General features: G+C 42.7%; 1 protein-coding gene across 6 annotated transcripts in view; it reads right to left on the bottom strand.

Moving 5' to 3' along the window:
- The window catches only part of LOC144594591 (E3 ubiquitin-protein ligase rnf213-alpha-like), a 141,337-nt gene that overhangs the window by 69,496 nt on the left and 43,911 nt on the right, over positions 1–27,930 (bottom strand). For all 6 annotated transcript variants that reach the window (XM_078401331.1, XM_078401326.1, XM_078401328.1 and 3 more), the window contains 13 exons: positions 26,518–26,676; positions 25,066–25,164; positions 17,347–17,469; positions 16,488–16,662; positions 13,627–13,794; positions 11,819–11,977; positions 9,175–9,752; positions 7,904–8,063; positions 7,262–7,479; positions 6,885–7,031; positions 5,316–5,474; positions 1,991–3,398; positions 245–420 (listed from right to left, as the gene is read on the bottom strand). In XM_078401331.1, the coding sequence (XP_078257457.1) occupies positions 245–420; positions 1,991–3,398; positions 5,316–5,474; positions 6,885–7,031; positions 7,262–7,479; positions 7,904–8,063; positions 9,175–9,752; positions 11,819–11,977; positions 13,627–13,794; positions 16,488–16,662; positions 17,347–17,469; positions 25,066–25,164; positions 26,518–26,676 (3,729 nt within the window). The remainder of the gene's footprint in view (positions 1–244; positions 421–1,990; positions 3,399–5,315; positions 5,475–6,884; positions 7,032–7,261; positions 7,480–7,903; positions 8,064–9,174; positions 9,753–11,818; positions 11,978–13,626; positions 13,795–16,487; positions 16,663–17,346; positions 17,470–25,065; positions 25,165–26,517; positions 26,677–27,930) is intronic.

The raw sequence follows: 27,930 nt of genomic DNA, 5'->3' as shown, positions 1-27,930 counted from the left end.
GCTGGTCGGTGTGGACTCGGTGGGCCGCAGGGCCTGTTTCCATGCTGTATCTCTAAACTAAACACTAAACTAAACTCCTGATGCTTTGAGCAGTATCTCCACGGTAACTACGTGGGGAGCCACATTATTCGGTTGACTCCAGGCCTGTGCTACTTTTTTTAATGGGGGTGGTGTTTCTCTACACTGCCTGCCACCTTCCCAACCTCCATAGTAACACCGTTTATAAAAAGTGATGATTCCTTACAGGTGCTGCATCAATGTGTATTATCATCGGCTGCTGAAGATTGCAATTGTCTGTAGAATCCTGCAGCTTCTGAACTATCTGGCCCTCGTTAATCTTCGGCTCAATTAACCGGATTCTCTTCAGAGCATCTTTCAGCGACAGATTTTGATACAATCGATCAACGTAGAGAGATTTTCCTATACGGGAAAGAAATATCATAATGATTAGAAAGGTTCTATTTTGGTTTCGGTATAGCTGTAATTTTGTTTGAAAGCAGATTGTCTGTTGTTAACACAAAACGTTGGATAAGGGCGGCACGGTGGCACAGCCGTATAATTGCTGCCTTACAGGGCTTGCAGCGCCAGAGACCCCAGTTCGATCCCGACTACAGCTACTTGTCTGTACGGAGTTTGTACGTCTCCCCGTGACCTGCGTGGGTTTTCTCCGAGATCATCGGTTTCCTCCCACGCTCCAAAGACATATAGGTATTTAGGTAAATTGGCTGGGTAAATGTAAAAATTGTCCCATGTGCCTATTAACACTAGGATAGTGTTAATATGCAGGGATCGCAGGTCGGCGGGGATCGCAGGTCGGCGCGGACCCGGTGGGCCGAAGGGCAAGTTTCCGCGCTGTATCCCTAAACTAAGCTAGAACAGGTAACAACTGTGGAGGGAATGGATAGGCGAAGGTTCATAGAACATAGAACAGTCAACACAGGAGTGGGCCCTTCAGCCCACAATCTTTTTGTCAAACATGATGCCTAGTTAAATTGATCTCATCTGCCTGTACATGATCCATATCCTTCTATTTCCTGCACTTCCATGTGCCTATATGAAAGTCTCTTAAACACCGCTATAATATCTGCCCCCACCACCACCCCTGGCAATACGTTCCAGGCCCCCACCAACTCTTTATGTAACAAACTATCTCCCTCTCACCTTAAACCTATGCCCTCTAGTGTTTCACCCTGGGAAAAAGGTTCCGACTGTCTACCCTATCTACGCCGCTCATAATTTTACATACTTCCATCAAGTCTCCACTCAACCACCGACCGACAACCTTCTGAAAGAGGGTCCTGACCTGAAAATGTTGCAATAGACAATGGACAATTGCCTATCCCTTCCATCCACAGATACTGCCTGACCTGTTGAGTTACTCCAACACAGTGTATATTTTCTTTTCACAGCGTTTATTGCTCCTTGTGTGTGTCTATTATTAACCACACATCGAGAGAAACCATGCATCAGCTGTCAGGGAAGTAAAATGCAGAGTGCTGCAGAAACTCAAACTGGTCAGGCAGCATCTCTGGAGGACATGGATAAGCGACGTTTCAGGTCAGGAGCCTTCTTTGGACCGATGGTAGTAGGGGGGAGAAAACTGGAAGAGAAGTGGGAGCGGCGCAAAGCCTGACGAGTGATGGGTGGATTCAGGTGAGAGTGGTTTGATTGGAAAATGAGTGGACAAAAGGCTAGAGATAAAAAGGATACAAAATGGTGTCAGATAAGGAGAGGAGTGAAATGTAAAGAGGGAGGGATATAGGTGGAAAGGGACATTATGGGCTGGGGGGGGGCGGGGCGGATATGGAAATTGGCTGATTATATTAAATAAACACACTGATGTGTGAGAGAGAATACGTTTTTGTTCATTGGTAGGTCATCAATGTCAATCCTCCCAAATGTTAGTGTGTTAACTTCTCTTCCTTCTGCCTCCATTCAACCCACCCAAATATGCCTGTGAGTAGCACACAATGTGATGGAAATTACTTACCCACTCCAGGTCTCTTTGACGATATTATTCTAACGGAAAGATCGTCATGGAATACGCGAGCTGCCGAGTCGTGCCTGGGAGGGACGGTGAAATGATTTACCAGGTACTGCTGGATGGACTCGGTTTTAATATTCAGTCCTATCGGCACTTTGTAATGACGGAGATAGGACGGGATGTAACAATGCTGGCGTTTAACATCACAGATCACAACCAACCGATATTCAGGATTACAATGACGCGAAAATTCCTCAAACAGTTCTCCGAATCTGACGCTGGTTTCATAATTCAGGCAATCAGCATGTATCAGCGTGTAGATCTTCTGTTCCAGAGAGCCTTTGCTCAAAGCCCTGCGCAGAAAGAGCTCCACTTCCTCGCAAGTCGTCTCCTCGGAGCACAGGAGCACCTCATCGTAGCTGGGCAGTGGCTGCTTCGGAGTTTGCATGTAGATGCATAGAGCGATCTTAAGGATCTCGGGCCGAGAGCAGATAAGGAGGTTTGGCCTTCCGCAATGCAGAGAAGAGGGGAGCTGCCTCCTTACGGTCATCGCATTCAAACCGGAGAGCTGGCCGAGCAGTTCTCCAAAAGCGACCGTATCTAAATGGTCACTTAAAAAAGCGGCCATGTTTCCCATGAACCTGTTCCAGAGGAGACTAATTGCTTTTGGCAGCTTTGCGTTTTCTCTTTGGTGCGATGTCTTTGATGTACCCGTGTCGTGCATTTCCCCAGATACCGACTCTGCGGCTTCCAGACACATCTCCGATGGACCCAACTCCAAGAATCGCAACCCAGCAGCCTCCTCCGCCTGGAAGAGCACCGAACTGCTATCATGCTCCTCTCTATCACCCAGGACAAATGCCTGAGCTCCGACTGGACTCAGTTCCTGTGGACTTGCATTCGTCAGACCAGCGTCTTTCAAGCTCACATCAAATTCTTCTTCGCTCTCTTCGATTTCCTGCAGGGCATCAGTTCCCTCATCGACAGCATCTGCCTGATGCATCGCGCTTCCGATTTCCTTGGCAGTGCAGTGAGGTTTAATGAAAGACAACATTGCAAGCACCTGCTCGGACAGCCAGTTGCCAGCGGCAAAGCTTCCCAGTTCAGAGCACAGATACACAATCTGCTCTGCCGTGTAGTAGTTCAGGTGGTAAAACGTTGCGCGCCTCTTCCCCATAAACTCATGCCAATCCTGAAGGCACTTCTCCAGTGATCTGCACAATATTTGGAGCTGCTCAGAAATATCGCCACTTATTCTCAGGCACTCGATGTTTCCAGCACGAAAATCCATTGTCAGACAGGCATCACTCTCTTTACTGCAGTAAACCTGTGCCGTCCAGTTTCTGTAGAGCATGTTCCCTGATGTGTACAATTCAATAAATGCTTTCCCAAGCCTTTGTACGTTGTTAAAGTTCTGTCAACGTTAAAAATAAAGCGTTAGCTGATCTAATGGAAAAGAATACGACATATATGGAACTGAACTGAAGATGCGGGTTTACAGAAAAAGACACAAAGTGTTGGAATAAATACTGTGTGCAGTTCCGGTAACTGTGCTTCAGGAAAGATGTGGTTTTGCTGGCGAGGGGGCAGAGGAGATTTACCAGGATAGACACAAAGTGCTGGAGTAAATCAGCGGGTCAGGCAGCATCCCCGGAGAACATGGACAGGTGACATTTCGGGTCGTGACCCTTCTTCAGACTGATTGTGGTGGGGGGTGGGGGAGTAAGTGGGAAGAGAGGAGGGCCAGTACAAACCCTGGCGAGACACAGGTGGATGCAGGCAAGGGTTGTTCAAAATTGCAATTCCATGTGCAATTATGCAAGTAACTGTTTAAATACTGCCAATATTTCTAGAGAGAATAATGTTCCACCATGATGCAAAACTTGAAAGATACGTTGTTAATGTGATAATGCATGTCATGCTAAAGGCAGGAACCCCAGTGACTTAAAATATGAAGGCGTAATCATGGTTGAGGTCTTCAACGACGCTCTGCATGGTGGTGTGTGCCCTGAGTAGAGTTTCCAGGCGGCAGTCCAGAAGACTCACTGGGTCTAATTAATAGCATATATGATCAGGATAGGATTGCTGGCCTATTATGTCAGAAAGCGATGTGTAGGAAAAAAACTGCAGATGCTGGTTTAAATCAAAGGTAGACTCAAAATGCTGGAGTAATTCAACGGGTCAGGCAGCATCTCGGGAGAGAAGGAATAGGTGATGTTTCGGGTCTCGACCCGAAATGTCACCCATTCCTTCTCTCCTGAGATGCTGCCTGACCCGCTGAGTTACTCCAGCATTTTGTGTCTACCTTCGATGTCAGAAAAAGAGGTCATTCGGTCCTTTGGGTCCAAGCCAATGCTCACAAACACTGTGCCATCAGCCCCGTTCGACACTCTTTATTTCCATGTGGCTCTGCAAGTTCTTCTTTTTCACATACCCATCAACTCCTCCTTCATTCCTTACCACTTACCAACAGTAAACGATGATTTCCGGTAGCCAGTTAACCGATAAGTGCATCTTTGGGATGCAGTAGGAGGGGAGAATATACAAACACCACACGACAGCACCTGAGATCAGGATGGAAATCCTTGTCCCTGGCCCAAGGCAAAAGCACGACAATGCCATTGTTTCATCCTCTGGATCATTCAAAGGTCCAGTGTAGTGTCAGAGAATATCTGAAGAAGGGTCTTGACCCGAAACGCCACCCTTTCCTTCTCTCCTGAGATGCTGCCTGACCCGCTGAGTGACTCCAGCATTTTATGTCTACATACAGAGAACACCAAGTGCACTCTCGCACCTCCCAACATAACCTGAAATGAAGGGATCCTTTACTTCATACCTCTTTTTCTGTGCGCTTGGAAATATCAAACGCTTGTGTACGATTATTAATCATTTTTCGGTGTTGAGGTCCAGTGAACTTTATACATCAACATAACCGAATGCTTATTGCAGTGAAACTGAAAAAAGCTCAATTCAGTTATCCTGCCAAGAACTTATACTTGGGATGAAAGGACACAAAGTGCTGGAGTAACTCAGTGAGTCAGGCTCAATAACATGAAAAGGTGACGTTTCGGGTCGGGACCTTTCTTCAGACTGATATCTGGAGAACCACGTACGACACATTGTCTAATTGATCCAGGACTTCCAAGAAAAGAATGACAGCAGCTTAAAACAGACAGGAGTAAATGCATTGAAATTGATTTCCTCATGTAGTATCATTTGCATGCTTGATTATTCGCAAGACGAAATTGCCTTTGTCTCAACTAAGTATCTCAAGATTTGAAAATCGAAGCTGAACTACTTTACAAGGTATTTCATCCAATGGTATTTTTACCTCCATAAATCGGGCAACTTCCTCTTTTCCCCTTGCCCTTTTCCCTGACATCAGCATGAGTTTGTTTTGCAGCTCCTCCAGGTCTTGCAAAGCATATTCCTTCCATTCGCTCGTGCTCTCGTCAAGAAGGTACAGCCGAAGCACATCTCCTAGTGAAAGCTGAACAAGATGATACATGAATTTGGGTGACGTCAGTGCCGATGGGCGTCTGCACTTCGCTGCAAAATGAAGCTCTCCGTTCTGCTCGAATACAAATTCATCCCCATGAGACAACCGACAAGAAATGAGGAGTATTCGCTCAGACCCAAAGTTGTAGGGGGGGAGGGGGGGAAGAGGAGTGTTTGGGTGGGAAGGGGAGTGTTGGAGGGGGTGGGGGGTAGAAGAGAGGTGTTTACACTTTACTTTAGACTTTGGAGATACAGCGCGGGAAACTGCACTTTGGCCGACCAGCGATCAATCACCCCGTACACTTATACCATATGTAGGAACTGCAGATGCTGGTTTACACTGAAGATAGACACTGAAGATAAGATGTTGGAGTAACTCAGTGGGTCAGGCAGCACCTCTGGAGAAAAGGAATAGGTGACATTTTGGGTCGGGTTGAGACCCTTCTTCAGACTGAGAATCAGGGAAGAGGGAAACACAATCCTTCACACTTGGGACAATTTACTATTTTTATCGAAGCCAATTAACCTACAAGCCTGAACGTCTTTGGAGTGTGGGAGGAAACCAGAGTACCCAGAGAAAACATGCAGTCACAGGGAGAATGATCGAACCCGAGTCTGTGGCGCTGTAAGACAGCAGCTCTACCGCTGCACCACCATGCCACCTTTGTTGTTTAGAGTTAAGGCAGAGCATTGGGGCAAAGTAATGAAAGCTTTTGCCTTGCATTTAGCCTGTGGTATCATTGACAACATTGGGAATGTTCAGAATAGTAAATTAATGTTCAGCATTGACTTGGTCCACCTCAATTACTACATCCTAAATCACATAGTGCAATCTTATCCAAGAAATCACAAAAGGAATAGATCGGGTAAACACAGAGTCTCTTGCCCAGAGTTGGGGAATCAAGAACCAGAGGCCATAGGTTTAAGGTGAAGTGGGAAATATTTTGTCGGAATCTGAGGGGTAACTCTTTCCACACAAAGGGTGGTGGGTGTATGGAACAAGCTGTAGTTGAGGCAGATACTAACATAACATTTAAGAAGCAATTAGACAGGTATATGGATAGGACAGGTTTAGAGCGGTATGGGTCAAACACAGGTAAGTGGGACTAATGCAGATGGGACATATTGGTCGGCATGGGCAAGTTGGGCCGAAGGGCCTGTTTCCACACTGTATGACTCTATAATGCTAACCACTTTCATTTAAAACCATCTTGGACTAGCTCATCTGGTATCACCTTGCCCAATCTCATGAAGGACCAATGCCATGCAACCTGTTGAAGACAACCTGGTCTGATCGCAGCCCAGGATTATCGAACCTTACTACAGTGGAAGGTTGTGGGTGCATTATCATAGCTGTCTTTAACATGTTGGTTTTACCAACTGGCTGTCCCGATGCAAGTACCTTTCCCTTGTGCTGAGGTTGAATGTTGCCCACTTTGTAAATGCCTTTGTTATTGATGGCTGCTGCAAGAGACATGGAGGACGTTTCAACAGATCCATGACATTCCTTCAGAGTTTTCAACCATTCCAAATAACGAGCTGAATCTCTCTGTGGGGATAAAAAAAAAAAAACAGGAGCTCACAACTTCATTCATCTCAGATCTGAAATATTAAACTTGTTTCCCCTCCACAGCTATTTCTGATTTTAGTTCAAGCCTATGTTATGCATTTGTTGCTTTTTAATTATATTTTTATTAGCCTTGGGCAATACAAAAGTTGAACCATCAAACCTGCTGTCTTGCTATAAGGATCAGTGTTAAGGCACAATTAGACCATTACCAGTTTCTCTGGAAGTTTTGGATCGCTGTAAAGTGCCTTCTGGATTTCCTCAACAGAATCCCTCAATTTCTTAAAATCAATTTTCTGTTGGAGTCCATAAATGAAGGGTGAATAGCCCATGATAGCATCATGGAAGCAAGCAACACGATCAACTTCCATGTCATTTTCCCCAGCTGATATGGATGCCAAGTCTACAAACACTTTAACTTCCCTTAAATCTGCGGAAGAAAGGGCAAGAGTGAGTGAGAGAGAGCAAGAAAGAGCAAAAAAGAGAGCGAGAGAGAGAGGAGTGAGAAAGAAAGAGTGAAAGAGAGCAAGTGAGAGAGAGAAAGCGAGAGAGGCAAGGGTTGCATTTTGTTATTGATGGCTGCTGCAAGAGAGAGAGAGAGAGCGTGTGAGAGAGAACAAGAAAGAGCATGAGAGGGAGTGCGAGATGCAGAGAGCAGAGAGCAAGACCGTGTGAGAGAGAGTGTGATAGTGAAGGAGAGACAAAGCAAGACAGAGAGATACAGTAGATAGATAGAAAGGATTGGGGGTGTGGAAGCAACAATAAATTGTAAATGACAATAACATTTTTAATGCAACCATATCACAAGGCAGAATGCCAGAATGAAATCCAAATACTAAAATATCTTTACTTACTTGTCAAGGCTTCTTTTACCCATTTTATAAATAGCTGCCTGCGAATAAATTCATCTAAGCACTCGATGCATTTTGGAGTAATTTTCTCGAGATGTTTTTTAGTATTAATTAGATCTGCATCAACATAATTTAATGATTGTTGCTTGAAAGTGGTATCATTCTGAAGGGGGAAAAAAAACCTGTTCTTGATATTGGCTAATGGATGGATATTTCAGGGCAAATGATGGTCGTAAATTATACCTTTGGTATGGTTAGTAATAATTTGGTCATGTGGATAATTCGTTCACACTGAAAAATGGAGCTGTGCATTTACTACTGATAACCCTCTGCATTTTATGATCACGTTTTGTTTATTTTCTCATTCTGGTTGAGAAAAGACTTCCAGCCTCTCATTATTCAATCATTCAAGAATCACTCTGCACATCTTCCTAATCTGGTATACAAGTGCTTCTGGAAATATTGTGGAGTTTATACTTAGACCATGCTCTCTGAAAATTATTGCTATGAAGGTCTTTGGTAGTATGTGATTAATGGTATCTGAATTGTTATAATGCAGTTTCACATTCAATTTCATCAGCCACTATTCTATTGAAATAAAAACAATATATATACTATCATCTCTCCAAAGCCAAAGTCAACATTAAAAGTCACATCAACTGTGGAATTATTTGCCACAAAAGGCTGTGGAGGCCGTCAATGGATATTTTTTTAAGGCAGAGATAGATAGATTATAGATTAGTACAGATGTCAGGGGTTATCAGGAGAAGGCAGGCATGGGGTACTGATTGTGAATGATCAGCCATGATCACATTGAATGGCAGTGCTGGCTCGAAGGTCCGAATGGCCTACTCCTGCACCTGTTGTCTATTGTCTAAGGCAGGAGAATGGGGTTAGGAGCGAGATAGATCAGCCGTGATTGAATGGTGGACTAGACTTGATGGGCACGATGGCATAATTGTCTTCCTATCACTTTTGACTTATGACCTTATTATAGTAGTCCAATGAATTACAGATGCTGGAATCTAGCGTGGAACACAAAGTGCTGGAGTAACAACAGGCCAGACAGCATCTCTGGAGGACATGGATAGGTGTCATTTGGGGTCAGGATCCTTTTTCAGATTGAATAAGGTCCCAACTTGAAATGGCACCTATCCAAGTCCATCAGAGATGCTGCCGGACCTGTTGGGTCACTCCAGCACTTTGTGTCCACCATTAATAGGTCCACGTACTAATAAACGCACAACCACAACATTTTTAACCCATATACTTACGAGTTTTGCCAAGTTTCGAATCTTTCTGAAGTCGCCCTGTAGCTCTAACTCCGTCACCATGTTCTGAATCATTCGTGCCGAGTCAGCAGCTAAGTGAAGCTTGTAGTACTCTTTGATCTGGCGAAGCCTCTGCTGAGGCAAGTTCCTTCTTTTCACCACTCTGAACATGATGGAAAGCTCTTTCTCCATCTCACCAGGATGCTCCCTCAAATCGTAAAACATCCGATCAACTTCCTGGAAGGTTATGGCACCACTTTCAACATTCTCGCATAGGTTTGTGTAATCATTCCAGCAAAGGTCCCAGATACTGGAGCAGAGATCTTCCAGAGTTTCTTCGTCATAGTTAGATGCCTTTGCGGCTTCCATCCAGCAGTGAGAGACAACAGTGCTGTCTGCCAGCTCCTGCATTTTAAACGCCATAGCTTTGATGTCGCTGCTCACGTTAAAATATTTCACATCAGGAGCAGGCCGATTTTTAGTTTGTTCACCTGTCCAGCTTTTGATTCTGACAAGTTCATTCATTGGCCTGTTTTGAACATTGGCATTATGACTTTCTTCCAGGATAGTTATATCAGTGACTGCAAAGCAAGTGAGCAGAGATATTTCTTAATATCAAGTATACGAAGATTTAAAGATATTTAGATCTATTAAAATCAACAAAACTGAGGTAATAATTAGTTTAAGTTTCAGTTCAGACATGAGAATTCTGAACTTCAGATTGGAAGTTACAATCAAATTAACCTCATAAAGACAGACACAAGAGGCTGCAGATGCTGGAATCTGAAGGAAAAACCAAACTGCTGGAAGAACTCGACGGCTCTGGCAGCATCTGTGGAGGGAAAGGGATGGTCGATGTTTCAGGTCGAGAACTTTCATTTATGCACAGCCATAACCTTGGTGTTTCTTAACAATGGGGGAAACACAGGCCTCAAAAAAGGTACCACCTTACTTAATAAGACATTTCAACAGAAAAACGGATTTAATTTATTTAGGATATTTGCATTTCCAATCGATAGTTTCCAACTTTTCTGGTATCTTGTGGTTAACAGCTTGTTGATTGCCAACACAATTAGAATCTGTAGAATTCATTACAAAATGAATTCATCTGTGGAATTGGAATTCATTACAACGTCTTGATTCGTTCAATTTATGCACCTCAGGGCTGTGGCAGAAAATCTTCCTGAACAAAATCTTATCCATTAAACTGTAAAGGAAAAGTAGAATCCCTGTTGCCGAATCAATTACCATGCAGTTATTTAATTGATATTTCAAGTATTATTATTTTGCATTGAGTTTAGACATACAGCATGGAAACTGGCTCTATGGCCAATCGAGTCCATGCCGATCATCGATCACATGTATGCTAGTTCTATGTTATCCCTCTTTTGCATCCAACGCACTCGGGGCAATTTACAGGGTGGCCAATTAACCTAAACATCTGCACGTCTTTGGAAAGTGAGAGGAAACCGGAGCACCCACAGAAAACCTACATGGTCACAGGGAGAACGTACAAACTCCGCTCCGACAGCACCCTTAGTCAGGGTCGAACCAGGATCTCTGGCACATTCTGGACTAAATTCATTTAACAGCTTCATTTTCATCTCACAGATCTTGACTTTTTTTGTGCAGAACATGAGCTATAATTGGAAAAGTAGTTCTGTCTTGGAAAAACAATGTGTCTTTTGATTGAACTGTGCGGTCAGGAACTTGACGATGACCGATGAATAACAAATGCACCACACAGATCAATAGTTAATGTGAGAAATGATTTCAAAGAGTGAATCAAAAATCTGACAATTGTACACACACTTAACAAAGAATAATGGGGCTCAGATGAAGGCCATTAGAACTATTCCATAATACTAGTAAAGAATGTCTCAAAGGTCAGAGAAGAGTGCGTATTTAAGCTCCATACTGACCATTGGTTATGGTAAATTGGTAGAACTAGCTCATACATGTGCATTTTCTTCATTAATTCAAAACAACATCTGTTTCTATCAGAGTTTGCAACATGCAAGAAGCTTTAAAGGAAAGGGAAATGGAGATAACTTCCTTTGATTTGCTGCAATGGTTCACTAATTGTGTCCACTGGTTCTGACAGTTTTAGGTTTAAAACAAAAGTATTCAGTTTGAAAGAGTTATACAATTATAAAATATTCGATAAATAAATGATTTACAGGTCTGCACAGTGGCGCGGCAGTAGAGTTGCTGCCTTACAGCACCAGAGGCCCGGGTTTGATCCCAACTTTGGGTGCTTCGGTACGGAGGTTTTTAGGTGAATTGGCTTTAGTAAAATTGTAAATGAGTGTGTAGGATGGAGATTGTGTGTGAGGTGATTGCTGGTTGGCGTGGACTCGGTGGGCCAAAGAGCCTGTTTCCGCGCTGCGTCTCTAAAGTCTAAAATGATTCACGATACCTGATCTTTGAGACGTGTGCAGAATTAAAATCTGCTGCTTTTGGAGGGGCACGTGCTCAGATCCTTGGTTTATGAGGCAAATGTGCGGCACATTCCCATACCTCCAGCCTCTGTGAATGATTATTGAGAGTATTGTGCCAATACTAAAACTCCTGGCCTCCTGTATAATTCGCTTACTTAATAACACATGCACCATCTTCAGAAAGGAAAGTTTAATGACTATTTTACCTGTAACGATTCCAAAAATCTTATTAATCAGTTTTAGTAGAGTCCCAATGGCTTTTTTCTCTTTCTGAAAGGCTTGAAGTTCTTCTTCTCTGGCTGACAACAGGGGTTTTATGAGAACCTGTAGGGAACTCTTATCCTCATGCAATGGATTTTTCTGTTCTGTAAATCAAGCACACAGCATCAGTGTGTCATTGTAGTACAATTCAGACTTGTTCCACAAAAGCCTTTTAGAAACTGAACACGAAGAATGCAATTTGTAGCAAGGAGCCACCGACGCTGATTTACACCGAAGATAAGACACAAAATGCTAGAGTAGCTCAGCGGGACAGGCAGCATCCCTGGAGAAAAGGAATAGGTGACGTTTCGTCTCTACACCAGAAAGCAATGTAGTCAGCAGCCACACCTGTTACATTGGTTCTGAAGACTGCAATGAATTTTGGGGTACAGCAAAGTCAAAATAGACTGAGTGTAGATTACCATTCACTGAATCAGGATTCCAACTTCTCAGCTATTGCAGATCGAAAAGAATAAGTTGAAGCCACATCTGAGTTTTAACAACACACAATAGGGAAAGATCTCACCTCTTCCCAACCACCAACTATTGGGCAGACTGCGAATTATCAATTATACCTCTTTTTCTATTTTGATATTGACTGGTAACAATATTAGCAGGAGCTTTGTGATATCTGCTTGAGTCAGCTAAATAGTATGTAGGTATTAGGGTCTTACCACTCCAACAGGACCCTTAAGGCATTTCTGGCAATCTATCGGCTAAGGTTACTGCAGCAGTTATTCGGACAATTGATGTCTGTCCAATAACTACATGGTAGATAGTTAGTACATTCTCCCCGTGGCCTGCGTGGATTTCCTCCGAGATCTTCGGTTTCCTCCCGCACTCCAAAGACGTACAGGTTTGTAGGTTAATTGGCTTGCTATGAATGTAAAATTGTCCCAAGTGTGTGTACGTAAGTGTAAGTGTGCGGGGATCGCCGGTTGTTACGGAACTTGGTGGGTCTCTAAACTAACCTGTGGAACCTGAATGAAAAGAGCCAGTCGGCCACTTTTTCTGTCCATAGTTCCATCACATTCTGTACACATGAGCGAGGCAAATACACAGATTGAAAGCTATTCACAACACTAACTGCTTATAATGAGGACTAATTTTGTGGATTCAACTGAATGATAAGAGTAAAGCATGCAGTTTTAAAGCATGTACTTTCTTGAAAATGGTCATGATTACCACATCCCTGAGATCTCAAGGCATGCTCTTCTTTTCCAGAATCTGGGAAAAAGTTTAATGTATTCGTGTGGGAACTACTTTTCCACCATGCTCAACTCTAGTGGCCTTCTTGCTTTCCTAGTGGATTGCATCTCCAATTTCTTGCCAGGCTGAAGATAGCGTTACGGTTGTGTTGGGTTGCGTTGCGTTGCTCAGACCAAGCCCAACCAAACCATCCATCCATCCATCCACCCAGTCAAGCTCCGCCTGACACGAATGTTGCAGAGCTAATGGATCAGGCAGCAAACTTGGTAGTCAGTTCAGGACTCACAGAACTATAGTAGAAACATATAACTTTCAATCCCAAGGTACTACATATATAAGTTCATAAGTTCTAGCAGGAGAATTAAGCCATTTGTCCCATCAAGTCTACTCCGCCATTCAATCATGGCTGATCTATCTTTCCCTCTCAACACCATTCTCCTGCCTTCTCCCGGCAACCTCTGACACCCGTACTACATCACAATGACAATGGAAGGATAGTAAGAACGGAAGAATAAAGAAGAAAAAATGGATCATTCATACTCACGTGCTTGAAATAAGTCCATGAATTCCTTTCTTTTGTGTAGGACCTCCTGTAGGTCAGCAAACGTCACAGAGCCATTGTACAAGCATCCAGCCAAATTGCAAAATCTCTTCTCAGCTTCTTTTATTAAACCTCTTGCCTCTTCCGAGACATTGAGCTTACTGCAGTCACCTGGGGATCATCATATTTATCAGATATAATCTGTATTAATGTACTCACAATAATAAATCTGCTGCAGCAGTGACGCAGCGCTAGAGTTGTTGCCTTACAGCGCCGGAGACCCGGGTTCAATCCTGAATACGGTCGCTGTCTATTTGTACGTTCTCCCCGTGACTGCGTGGGTTTTCCCCGAGTGCTCCGGTTTCCTCCCACACTCCAAAGATGTACAGGTTTATAGGTTAATTGACTTCAATAAAAATTGTAAATTGTCCCTAGTGTGTTGGATAGTGCTAGTGTACGGGGATCGCTGGTCGGCATGGAATCGGTGGGTCGAAGGGCCTGCTTCCGCTCTGTATCTCTAAACTAAACAAAATCTATTCATGTCTCAATAGAGTAGTGCTTCATATAGTTGGATTCCTTTGCACCATCCATCCCTATTGGAAGTTGGCACAGTACCTGTTGGGGATTGGTTGCATTTTGTTGACGAGATCCTCACACGAGTTTCAGGTATTGGTGAAGTGACAGAGTTGTGTCATTGTAGGATTCCAGAATACTTGGACAGCCCAAGAACCTTGGATGTATTATCAGTAGGGAGACACAAAAAGCTGGAGTAACTCAGCGGGTCAGGCAGCATTTCTGGACAAAAAGAATAGGTGACGTTTCGGGTCGAGACCCTTCTTCAGACTCAGTGGAAAGGGGAACGAGAGATATAGACAGCACTTAGGCCAAATGAATGCAAGGTATGCAGAAAGCCTATTAGGGACTGTAAGGATTCCCATCGTTCCACTTACTAGAATTGCACGTGTTCCTTCCCCATAAGCTTGCTAGTCATGTAATTTTTCTGTTTAAGACTAATCGCATTTTTTCTTCTGAGCATTGGCAGCAAGATAATATCCCTCTAGACAAAACTTCGAGGATTAACATAAATGGAAAGCCTGCATACTCAAGGGGACAGCACACCAAGAGTCTAGATATATGTCCTCCGGCATTCTGCTGCAGAGATCTATTTGTACAAGTGCATTGTTACCAGTAAGAATGGTGTGACTATAAATGTTTATCTCCCAGAGTCTCCGAAAGCACTATCATAAATAATTTGCACTGCTTGTTCTTCCAATGACACATGGAGCACATTTCCTTTAGAAATTCTATTAGATTGGTGTAACTCAATCGGCCAGTTCCCTGCTCCACTCATTACATATCTCAGATGTACAAAAATGCTCACAATCTTCTAAAAGTGGACAAGTAGACCCCCAAATGTTTTTTTTCCCCCATTCACAGAATAAGAATGTTTCTGACAATGCCAACATTTATGGCCCATTCCCATTTCCTTTCAAAGTAGCAGATCAATTAAGAATCAACCACATTGGTGGACCTAGATTCACGTAAAGGCAAAGGCTGCTAAGAATGGCAAGTTTCCTTTCCTGAAGGAGATTATTGATTCAGATGGGTTCTTATGAGTCTTTTACCCAGGGTAGAAGGAACCCGAGGGGCAACTTCTTGACTCAGAGGATGGTGGATGAATGGAACGAGCTGCCAGAAGAGGTAGTTGAGGCAGGTACTATAACAGCATTTAAAGATGCTTAGACGGGTATATGGATAGGAAAGGTTTAGTAGGAAATGGACCAAACACCGGCAAATGAGACTACCTTAGATGAGGTATCTTGGTCGGGATGGACGAGTAAGCCTGTGGGAATTATTTCCATGTTTGATGAATCTATGACAACTAGTTAGTTTCACGGTTACCATTCCTGAGAAAGACTAGTTTCTTATTAAACATCCCAGATTTATTTAGTTACTTGAATTTAAATTCCAAAGCCGCCTTGATGTGATTTGAATTTACGTTTCTTGGTCAATGGTCTAAAACTCTGGTTGTATGTTCAGCAATCTCACCTGCCCTCATCCTCTAATTCCCCCACCCTATTTTTGAGCATTCGGTCATGTGTTACTACTCTTTCTGAGACTTATTCTCTTTGCCTTTTGGATTAACCAGGATACTTCAGAAAGCAATAACTGCCTTAAAAAGGAGTAAACTAGTACAGCGCAAACGATCCAGGGATGAAACTGCAGCAGTGTAATGATTAGTACGGATGTCAAGGATTATGGGGAGAAGGCAGGAGAATGGGGTTCGGAGGGAGAGATTCAATCAGACATGATTGAATGGCGGAGTAGACTTGATGGGCCGAATAGCCTAATTCTGCTCCTCGCATTTATGCATCTGGTATTTTAGAGCTGATACCAGAAGCATTAACCGTGAAAGATCATAAGACACAGGAGCAGAATTAGGCCAGTCGGTCCATCAAGTCTGCTCTGCCATTCGATCATGACTGATCTATTTTTCCCCCAGAATACTGGCCTGAAGCAGGCGAATGGATTAAGCATGGATAGGCATCATTGGGATGGATGAGGTGGACTATAAGAGATTGCTTCCTCCATTACACATTTCTATGATCTAAAAGGTACTAGGTAACCTCTAAGAACAGCGCTGTATTGCCCATTCCTGCTTCTGCTTCCTTTTACTCTTACGTTGATTTGAATAATCAGCTGGAGGCAGAGGTGTCTTTCAGCATTGTAAATTAAAGACCCGCACAATTACCTGTTAAACCAAGTAACAGAATTATCATTAACCAATGAACCCTTACCAGATATAAATAAAGTCTTGCTTTCATATCAGCTCAATGTTAAATAAGTTTAAACAAATAGATTACCTTGCAGAAGACAATAATGAATGGCACTGTCTGAACTTAGCACACAGCTAATATCTTCCGTTCTCCGGTCAAGGTTTCTTTGCCAGGATTTTTCAATCAGATTTGACAAAATCGCAGGACACTTTTGGTTTTTGCATGCATCTAACTTTGTCAGTAGTTCAGCTTCCTTTTTACTCTAAGGTTTTTCAGAAAATAAGATCCATTTATATTGCATTCTTGAACGTAACAAATAATTTCCACAAAAGCAATCTTGATATTAAGAATGCATGCATCAAATTATGACCACCGTCCAATAAATTTTGATCCATTACTGCATCAATCTGCACCTTCATTAAGTCAGACTTGATTCTTCCAATTATAACGGTTGCATTTCTGCATTTGTGAACAAGCTGTACAAAACTACTTGTTCCAGTGAGGAGCAATGTATGCAAGAGTAATGATGATGTTGGGGGTGATAGGATAGTGTTGTTGTAAAAGCAAGAATCAGGGCTAGAGCTCCATGCATGATAGTTTCTCACTGAATGTGTAAGATTGTGGAGAATTTACTTTTTTTGACAGAGCTATGTTCATCCACAATGTAAGGTCGTTCCTTCTTCTACCTGCTCCCATCCGGCAGAAGGTACAGAAGCCTGAAAGTGTACACCACCAGACTAAGGAACAGCTTCTTCCTCCCTGATATCAGGCTTCTGAACAGTCCTTCCACAAGCCGGGGTACTGTCTGATTCACCTCTACCCTATTGCAGACATTGGACTTTGTCTATGGTACTAATGTGCTAAAATGCTGAGAACTAGATTCTGCACTCCGTATCTTCCTCTTTGCTCTCATTGGCATAAAAGTATTTTTGATATTTTCTCTTACCTGGCAAACTGCATCCACAGCATTAAGTGCACAGGTCTCAAAACAATCCAATAGAATGGAATTTAAGGTGATCAAAGATTCTTTTTCATTCCAATAGATCAATATCTGGTCAAAAGGGTTCTCCTATTAATGAAGAAGAAAAATGTTAATAAAAATGACGCATGCACGTATAAAATATCGGTATCATAATTATTAGGCTGCATTCTCCGTTGACATGTCACTAGTTGCTCAGGAGAGGCCTTTATAATATACCTACCTGCACCATAAGATCATAAGTGATAGGAGTAGAATTAGGCCATTCGGCCCATCAAGTCCACTCTGCCATTCAATCATGGCTGATCTATCTCTCCCTCCTAACCCCATTCTCCTGCCTTCTCCCCATAACCTCTGACACCCATACTGATCAAAGTACAAAACCCGTACTAATCTTAAACTACATCTTTAAGAGAGTGCATGGTTTTGTGTAACTAAGCGTATTCTTTTATCTGCCATGTGGATGCTCTGCACTCGAGTGGACTCCATGCTGAGTAGTTATCTGGCTGTTTTAAGGAATACGTTATTGTAGCGTGTTGATAAAGGCAAGGAGCCAGGTATTTTGGGAAGGTATATTTATTGGTTCGTGGGTCTCAGACGGGTCTAGTCTGCCGGAATGGCTTGGCGCCCAAACCTTGCCCTTATATACCTGCGTCCAGGACCGCCTCCCAGGACTGGTCCATTCCCGTGCCGAGGGGTCGGTAGTAGTATGGCCCGACCCTTGGGAGCCGCCACAGTACCCCCCCCCAGATCCGGAGGCACGAAACGCACTGGTGGTCGCACAACCCGACCGGACCGCGTACGGTAATCGGTCGACAGAGGGGCCGGCGGAGGCACAGTTGGAGAGACAGGCGGTGGGACCCGCAAAGGGGGGCGACCTCGCGGGCGGGGCCGGGCCACCCGCACCGGTTGGTCGATGTCTAAGTGGGCCGGCTTCAGGCGGTCAATTGACACGGCCTCCGGCCGGCCCCCCATGTCCAAAACAAAGGTGGTCTGCCCGTGCTCCAGCACCCGGTACGGGCCTTCATACGGCCTCTGGAGTGGCGCCTGGTGGGCGTCACGGCGCAGGAACACAAAGGCGCAGTCCTGGAGGGCCGATGGCACGTAAGGGCGGAATGTCCCATGGCGGGACGTCGGCACGGGTGCGAGCTTTCCAACTCGCTCTCGGAGGCGATGTAGGGTGGATGAGGGTGGTTCCTCTCGCCCCGGCAATGAGGGCACGAACTCCCCGGGCACCGTGAGCGGAGACCCGTAGACGAGCTCCGCTGAGGATGAAGCCAGGTCTTCCTTGGGGGCAGTCCGGATGCCCAGCAAAACCCATGGTAGCTCGTCCATCCAGTCGGGGCCGGCGAGTCGCGCCTTCAGCGCTGCCTTCAGCTGCCGGTGGAACCTCTCCACCAAGCCGTTTGCCTGCGGGTGATAGGCCGTGGTGTGGTGCAGCCGCACGCCCAACAGGTGGGCCATGGCCGACCACAGCTCGGAGGTGAACTGTGGCCCCCGGTCCGATGAGATGACCACCGGCACACCAAAGCGAGCAATCCAGTGCGCGGCCAACGCACGAGCGCATGTGGCTGTCGACGTATCAGCCAGTGGTATGGCCTCCGGCCACCGCGTGAAGCGGTCCACCACCGTGAAGAGGTGGGTGATGCCCCGGGACGGCGGGAGCGGGCCCACAATGTCCACGTGCAGGTGGTCGAAACGGCGGCAGGGTAGACCGATCCCTTGGAGTGGCGCCCGGACGTGGCGTTGAATTTTAGACGTCTGGCACGGAATGCAGGTGCGGGCCCATTGGCCAACCTGCTTGCGCAGACCATGCCACATGAACCGCGCAGCTACCAACGAGATCGTTGTCCGGATGGATGGGTGAGCCAGCCCGTGGACCACGTCGAAAACCCTCCTGCGCCACGCGGCCGGGACGATGGGGCGCGGCTGACCTGCCGACACATCGCAAAGTATCGTCGTCGCTCCGGGGCCGCCACATTATAATAATGTACCAGTCTATGCAACATTATCCAAGTCGTGTGAATTATTAAACTCTTATATAAATAATGCAAATATAAAAGATGTTTGGAGGATTGATAATCCTTCAGGCCGAGAGTATTCATTTTATTCACCTGTGCATAAAACTTATTCAAGAATTGATTATTTCTTGGTGGACTCCAAACTTATTCCTTATACGTATAATTCAAAATATCATAATATTATTATATCCGATCATGCCCCTTTAACATTTAGGGTAAAACTCCAAGGAGCAATGGGGAAACAGACTAATTGGAGATTTAACCCGCAAATCTTAAATGAAAAAGCATGTTATGACTATCTTAAATCGCAATTTGAGATTTTTTTAAACGCAAATGACCTTCCTGAAACACCTGCGTCCCTGCTTTGGGAAACATTTAAAGCGTTTGTGAGAGGATGTATTATTGCTTTTCAAGCGTCTCAAAACAAGAAGAACCGAGCTGAACAGAATGACCTGGAAAGTCAGATAAGACAGTTAGACATAACAAATGCCATCGCTCCCTCTATTGAAATACATAATAAAATTGCAGTTCTCAAATATAAGTTAAATTATATCCTTTCAGCTCATATTTTAAGGCTTTTTCAATATACTAAACAAAAACATTTTGAATTTGGAGATAAACCACAGAAATTGCTAGCACGTCAACTCCGTAAATTAGAAGATGATTCTACAATTCATAAAATTAGATCAGAAAATGGAGATTTGCTTAAACTACCTAAGGATATTAATCAGAGATTTTTGCAATTTTATCAGTCATTATATTCATCAAAAATAACAGATACTTCTGCGCAGATGCAAAAGTTTCTGCAGGAATGTAACCTTCCTGGTTTGAATGTGAGTGATAGAAATTTACTGGGCGCAGAAATAACTATGAAAGACGTTGAAGAGACTATTAAATCCATGAAAAATGGGAAGACTCCTGGCCCTGATGGCTTAAATATTGAATTTTATAAAAAATTCAGTGGTTTGATCTCTCCACGTTTGCAAACTGTATATAGTCACGCTTTTAAACAACAGAGATTGCCACAAACTCTGACTGAATCAACAATAATCCTCATTCCTAAAAAAGATAAGGATTCTGAAGACCCTGGTTCGTATAGGGCGATAGCTCTTTTAAATACTGATCAGAAGATATTAGCGAAAATTTTAGCTCAGAGATTAAGTCTAGTTATAGACAATTTGATACACCCCGATCAATCAGGCTTTATAGCCAAACGATATTCATTTTTCAATTTGAGACGCTTGTTTAATATAATTTATTCAAATAGACTATTAAATGAAGATTTAGCAATCATCTCACTAGATGCTGAAAAAGCATTTGATCAAGTAGAATGGCCCTATCTTTTCTCAGTGATGGAAAAATTTCAACTAGGTGAAAATTTTTGTGCATGGGTGAAACTTTTATATACATCCCCAACAGCTAGAATATTAACTAATCAAATGCTGTCATCTAAATTTCATTTAGCTAGGGGTTGTAGACAAGGATGTCCACTATCACCACTTTTATTTGCCCTAATTATAGAACCACTTGCTGAGAGTATTAGATCAAATTCACATATTTATGGCTACAACACTAAACATACAACCAATAAAATTTCTTTATATGCGGATGATGTATTAATATATATTACAAAGCCAGAAATTAGCATTCCGAATTTATTAAATCTCATAACTCAATTTGGTTCATTTTCAGGTTATAGAATTAACTGGTATAAAAGTGAAATTATGCCAATAATGGAGCATAATCCGGCCATACTTCAACAATTTCCTTTCAAAATTGCCTATGAAAAGTTTAAATATCTTGGAATTTACGTGACTAGGAAATATACTTCTTTATTTAAATCAAATTTTCCTCCTTTACTTGTTAAATTACACAGAAATATCCAATTTTGGAAAACACTTCCTATATCATTAGTTGGTCGTAGTAATGCTATAAAGATGATCTTTCTGCCACAGCTACTATACTTATTTCAAGCAATTCCGATCTACCTTCCAAAAAAGTTTTTAAAAAAAATTGATTCAATTGTTACTAATTTTATTTGGGACTACAAGACTCATAGAATAAATAAAAGACACTTATGTAAGTCTAAAATTAATGGAGGAATTGCTTTACCTAACTTTTTATTTTATTATTGGGCGGTTAATATTAAAAATATAACCTGCTGGTTGGATGATTCTGATCAACAACCGGATTGGTTAAAGATGGAGAAAGAGGATTGTTTACCATTCGATATTGGTGCGATCCTCTTAGCTCCAATAAATTTAAATAAAAAAACATATGGAGGTAATTCCATTATACATAGTGTTATCCGTACCTGGAAACAATTAAAGCTTACGTTAAAATTGAGTAAATTATCTGTTTTCCTTCCTATTGCGAATAATCCTTCTTTTAAACCGTCTGTCTTAGATAGAGGCTTTGCTCAATGGAAAAGTTATGGAATCAAAAGGGTGGGAGATCTTTATCATAAGGGAACTTTTCTTTCGTTTCAGGAGTTACAGCAGAAGTACGGATTACATGTTAATAATTATTTTAGATATTTACAACTTAGAGATTATGTAAAATCACACATGCAAGAATATAAGTTTAGAGGTCCAGAAATACTTGATGTATGCCTGAATCGACATTATAACTCAAATAAATTAATATCTTTTATTTACAATATTCTCCTTGACATTGACATTCCGTCATCAGAATCTTATAGACGAGCATGGGAGGACGAATTGAATCAAGTTATAATGCAAGATATATGGGATGAAAGTTTACAACATATACATCAATGTTCATTGAATACTAGACATTCCCTAATACAATTTAAAATAATACATAGATTACATTATTCGAAGACGAAATTAAATAGGATTTTTCCTAGTATCTCTCCTATGTGTGATAAATGTCAATTTCAAGAAGCTAATTTAACTCATATTTTCGTAACTTGTATAAAAATGCAAAACTTCTGGTTGGAGATTTTTAAAATAGTTTCTAAAGTTATTAATAAAAAATTAGATATGGACCCAAAATTAATTATATTAGGATTATCAGAACATACTACAAATTTTACAGTAAGTCAGGTACATTTTCTTGATTACAGTCTAATAACTGCGAAAAAACTAATACTTAAATTTTGGAAAAAACCAATAACCCCCACAATTAAAATGTGGACTATGGAAATGACAGAGACCCTGCATTTGGAAAAAATAAGGTTTGCCTTAATCGACAAACCTGAGTTATTTTTAAAAATATGGTCTCCATTTATTGAATTTTTAGAAAAGTAAATGGGCTTGGCACAGGACTAAAATAAAAAAAAAATTTAAATAAAAAGTTGAAACTTGAGTTGGGGGTTGGATGTACAGCTGTGGTTTTTGTCTCCCGGACCTACTCCCGTTAATTTTTATTGTTAGATCCTTTTTTCTTTTTTTTTAACCCTCTTACTCTCTCTCTCCCCAAGTTTATAGTTTTATATTTTTATTTTTACTTTCTCTCTTCAAAAATTTAAAAATTGAAGCTATGTAAGAACTTTGTAACAAATGTGTTTTTTCTTATTTCGATTTGTACATATGCTTTTCAAAAAAAAAAAAATAAATAAAATAAAAAAAAAGAATGGAATTTAAGGTGATCAAAGATTCTTTTTCATTCCAATAGATCAATATCTGGTCAAAAGGGTTCTCCTATTAATGAAGAAGAAAAATGTTAATAAAAATGACGCATGCACGTATAAAATATCGGTATCATAATTATTAGGCTGCATTCTCCGTTGACATGTCACTAGTTGCTCAGGAGAGGCCTTTATAATATACCTACCTGCACCATAAGATCATAAGTGATAGGAGTAGAATTAGGCCATTCGGCCCATCAAGTCCACTCTGCCATTCAATCATGGCTGATCTATCTCTCCCTCCTAACCCCATTCTCCTGCCTTCTCCCCATAACCTCTGACACCCATACTGATCAAAGTACAAAACCCGTACTAATCTTAAACTACATCTTTAAGAGAGTGCATGGTTTTGTGTAACTAAGCGTATTCTTTTATCTGCCATGTGGATGCTCTGCACTCGAGTGGACTCCATGCTGAGTAGTTATCTGGCTGTTTTAAGGAATACGTTATAATAATGTACCAGTCTATGCAACAAAAAATTGTTCAGTTCCATACCAAATACAGCTACCCACACCCATTTTCTGGCAATCGGAAGGTTCGGCACTTCCTTCTCGACTGAGAATTGCTTGCCGCGGACCATCGACGGAGGACCTACCAGTAGGTCTGGTGGGCACAGCCCACACCGTGGTCTCTGAACTCTGGCCCCAGCCATCAGCATTGATCAAGAATGAGGAGGGACGTGGAACGTGCCTGGGGGCCGATATCACGAAGAACAAAGAGGGACCCAGCGTGGGGGAGGGGTGGGGGGGGGTACTGAGAACAAAAGGGACTTGTGGTGGCGGAGTAAAGGGACAAAGAAGGGATCAACAATATTTAAGGGAACTTTGTCTGTGCCTTGTGGCGACTCTTTCGTGTACGGTGTATGCAAAAAGACAAAAGAATTTCACTGTACCTTCACGTTACATGTGGCAATAAAGTATCTAGAATATCTATCAGTCTGTCTAATCTGGACAAAATTACGACAGCGCGCTTGAAATACACGCCGAAAATGAAGTCCCCTGAATGTGTGGCGGCCGATCTCAACCTCATCGGGACTTCCGCAGCAGGACGTCCGATCATTAGGTCGACTTTGCCGCCTGCGGCCGGGGTTCTGGAACACCAGCCTAGCCGGTGCCTGTACCTGTTCCCATAGCCGACTTTATGGGCCTGTATCGCAGCCTCCCGGCAGCCTAAGCCGACCGGCCCAGTATCGTTCGACTCCCCTCGGGGGCAGTGACCTCTGTTGGCCCGGGACAAATGGATAATCTGGCAAGGCTCTGATACCAAGTGCGCCGGAAAATAGATGGTGTACCTATGGTTCCAGTATTTAAAGTCAAGTAAGAAGACTGCAACAGAACATAATGAATACATCAGTGTTTTGCCAAGATGATGCCTAATTCCGTTTTAGTTAATAGATTTTAAATCAGAGTTGTGCCCAATTCATTCAGAGGTAACATATTCCTGGCCTAAACTACTAATGTCTAATATAAGTCAGAGAATGCTGAAATTACTAAGCAGGCTAGCATCATCTGCTTCAAGCGAAGTAATGTTTAGATTTCAGGTCAATGGATTTTTAAAAAAATCAGAACTATTAATTTCTAGGTCTGTTGTGTAAATTAGCAGGTTTTAATATGTGGGCAGCCCAGTGTCACAGCTGCAGTCTCACAGCGCTAGAGACTTGGGTTCAATCCTGACCTCGGGGTGCTGTTTGTGTGGACTTTGCACGTTCTCCCTGTGACAACGTGGGTTTCCTCCAGGTGCTCTGGTTTCCTCCCACATCCCAAAGACGTGCGGGTTAGAAGGCTAATTGGCCACTGCAAATTGCCCCTCGTGTGTGGGAATGGATGAGAAGGTGGAATAACATGGAACTGGTGTGGACAGGTGGTCGATGGTTGGCAAGGACTTGGTGGGTCGAAGGACCTGTTTCCATGCTGTATCATCATTAAACGATAAACTACAACATTTTTGTAAATTTACAACAAACATTCTACCTTAAGTACCCAGAAGAAATTGTTTTGTAATAAAATATACTACCTTCTGTATTCTTTCCACAAGGTCTATTCTTGTCATATCCCTCCACACCTTGGCCCAGTCTTCAACTCTATACTCTAAGGTGAGGTGGCAATCCCACACCTACAACGTAGATAGTACATAGATGGATTGTTTAAAAACGTTAAAACAATTTTCTTCAAAAAACATTTCAGCACGTTGGATTTCTTGGGAATTAATTCTAGGTTCACTTCCATAACCGTTGACATGTTCTCAGATAGTCACCGGGTGCAAAGACATCCAGTATTTATCACAGGTAAGCAGCCAAGGAAACAAGCACCCCATTCAAACATATGGCGGGGTCATTAACCCTATGGCATAACCTCTGCCCATGGACTCAACAACGAGCAAACACTGGCAATCACTCCATGTACGGGTTATAAATGCGATAAATATCATGAAGGGCTTGCTTCACACTGAAGAGATGTCAGCAGTGAGCTATCAGTGCACTGCTCCCCATCTTCCACTCTTCAGCATCAATATTTTGGGTGGCACAGTGGCGCTACGGTAGTGCTGCTGCCTCACAGTGCCAGAGACAAGGGTCCGATCCTGACTATGGATGCTGTCTGCAGAGTTTGTACGTTCTCCCTGTGACCCACGTGGGTCTTCTCCGGGTGCTTCGATTTCCTCCCACACTCCATAGACGTACAGCTTTGTAGGTTAATTGGTTTCGATAAAAAAACTGTAAATTGTCCCTCGTGTGTGCAGGGTAGTGCTAGTGTACGGGGTGATCCCTGGCTGGCGTGGACTCAGTGGGCCAAAGGGGCAGTTTCCATGTAGTACTTCTAAAGTAAAGTATTGGAAAGAAAGAAACTATTTTTCCCTCCCATTCCCTCCATCCCAAAGCTGGTTAGGAGGCAATGCTTGGCAATTAAACTGTAATGGCTTGGTCAGGATTTGACGAGGAAAAGTAAATGGACTGAATGTGGAAATCATTCCAGAGAACACTGTTCAAATAGTGATGTGATGCAAGTTGAAATTCTATCCCACAAAGCCAATATCTAGGAAGACAACAAACACCAGAAGGGTGGAATTCTCTACTCTGCAGGGCTGTGGAGTTTGTGTACATCACCAAACACCACCCAAACGCCCACTCCAAAAAAAATCCTGTTCAACAAATGTCATGGCATTGGGGAGGATTATAGTTCTGCTGTCAATGCATTATTATCAACAAGAACATCCAAACCCTTCATTGCACTGGTTCGTCTACAAAACATTTGTTATCCATCCCTTGTTATTGAAGAAGGAAATGCTTTTGTGGCTGAAATCACTGCATATCATCATGAAGTTAATATCTGTACTCAAGGAAGGAATAGGGTTATGGAATGCATGGAAGCAGGAGGATTTGTTTTTGAATGGTTCTTGTTAGTGCTGGTCGAGGCAGAGTGGGCTGATTGTCTTCCTGCTTCATTGCAATGGAAAGAGTACCACGTATACCTCTAGTTCTTTCTTGTCAATGGATTTTGTTGGGGAAGGCAAGGGTTTCTTCAATGCTTGCGTCCGCCAAGAACGGAGGCAATCTTGAGCACTCTCAATTACTGACTTTAAATCGACATGCACTTTGTTTTCTTCAGGAGGTGACTCGCTCTGCGATTCCTGGAAAGAAAGGATTTGTTCAGTGCAAGTCAATGCAGATAACAAGAGCGAGAAATAAATAAGTTAAAACTGCACGGCACGGTCGGACAATTATTAGATAGCACCAGAGCCACTTAAAAACAATGGATAAAGTATATATCAACCGTAGTTATTGGTGATTGTTTTAATATTTAACTATCATGTAAAGTGGATGACATTAAATTGCCCCCGCCCACTACGATTGACACGGAGGACATTCCATGGACTTCAATAGAGCATGGGAGAGAATGACAGGCCAAATGAGCATTTTAATTTTACTGCTACACTTAATTTTCCGTACGATAATCTCTTTTTAGCCATAGAATTAACGTGTTCTTGCTGTGCACTGCACTTGTTAAATTCAGAACGGGACCCCAATATTTCTTTTGACCCACTCACTGCTTGCCAGCCGCAACCTTTGTAGAAGAAACCGTTTGCCAGAACAGATGGGAAAATAACTGCACTTTGGGTTTTCGACGATATCCCCATCTCCTAAGACCAGATGGATTTTCTATCATTCGTGGATGAGGCACGAAGCCATCAGTAGGCGACTGACACTGAATCAACTAAGGTTGTGAAATGCAGCCTGATAATTATTACGCCCATAAGTAAAGGAAAAGTGACTTAAACAAAACGGCTCGTGGAGCCCGCTGATGTGATGCAGTTCCAAACCCACAAAGTGAGGAAGAAAAATCTAATTAATAAGTGCAGTTTGGCCCTCGGCACATAAAAGCAATGCTTGCGTTTGTGGATACCAGAGTATTCACAACCAAGCACGAGAGCATATCCAAAATATATTCCAATCACCAGCTCATATGAGCTGGGATTCACTTTGTTCACTCAGTAGGATCAAACATTACGTTAAATTGAAAGCAAATCTATTTAGTACAGTTAAGAGATTTTAGTTTATTGGTACAGCGTGGAAGCAGGCACTTTAGGCCACCGAGTCCACGCCGACCAGCGATCACCCCGTACACTAGCACTATCCTACACACTAGGGACAATTTACAATTTGACCGAAGCCAATTAACCTACAAACCTGCATGTCTTTGGAGTGTGGGAGGAAACCGGAGCATCCGGAGAAAATCTAAGTGGTCATGAGGAGAACACCCGAGGTCAAGGACAAACTCGGGTCTCTGGAGCGATAAGGCAGAAACGGTGTTCAATAAATTCGACGACCACCTTGGTCTCAAAGCTCAGATGATGGATAAAGAAAAACTCACTCAAAATCTTCAT

Source organism: Rhinoraja longicauda, chromosome 6 (assembly GCF_053455715.1).
Source record: "Rhinoraja longicauda isolate Sanriku21f chromosome 6, sRhiLon1.1, whole genome shotgun sequence".
In the NCBI taxonomy this organism is placed as follows: domain Eukaryota; kingdom Metazoa; phylum Chordata; class Chondrichthyes; order Rajiformes; family Arhynchobatidae; genus Rhinoraja; species Rhinoraja longicauda.
The sequence above is the reverse complement of the archived record's forward strand: the minus strand, read 5'-3'. Positions and strand labels throughout refer to the sequence as shown.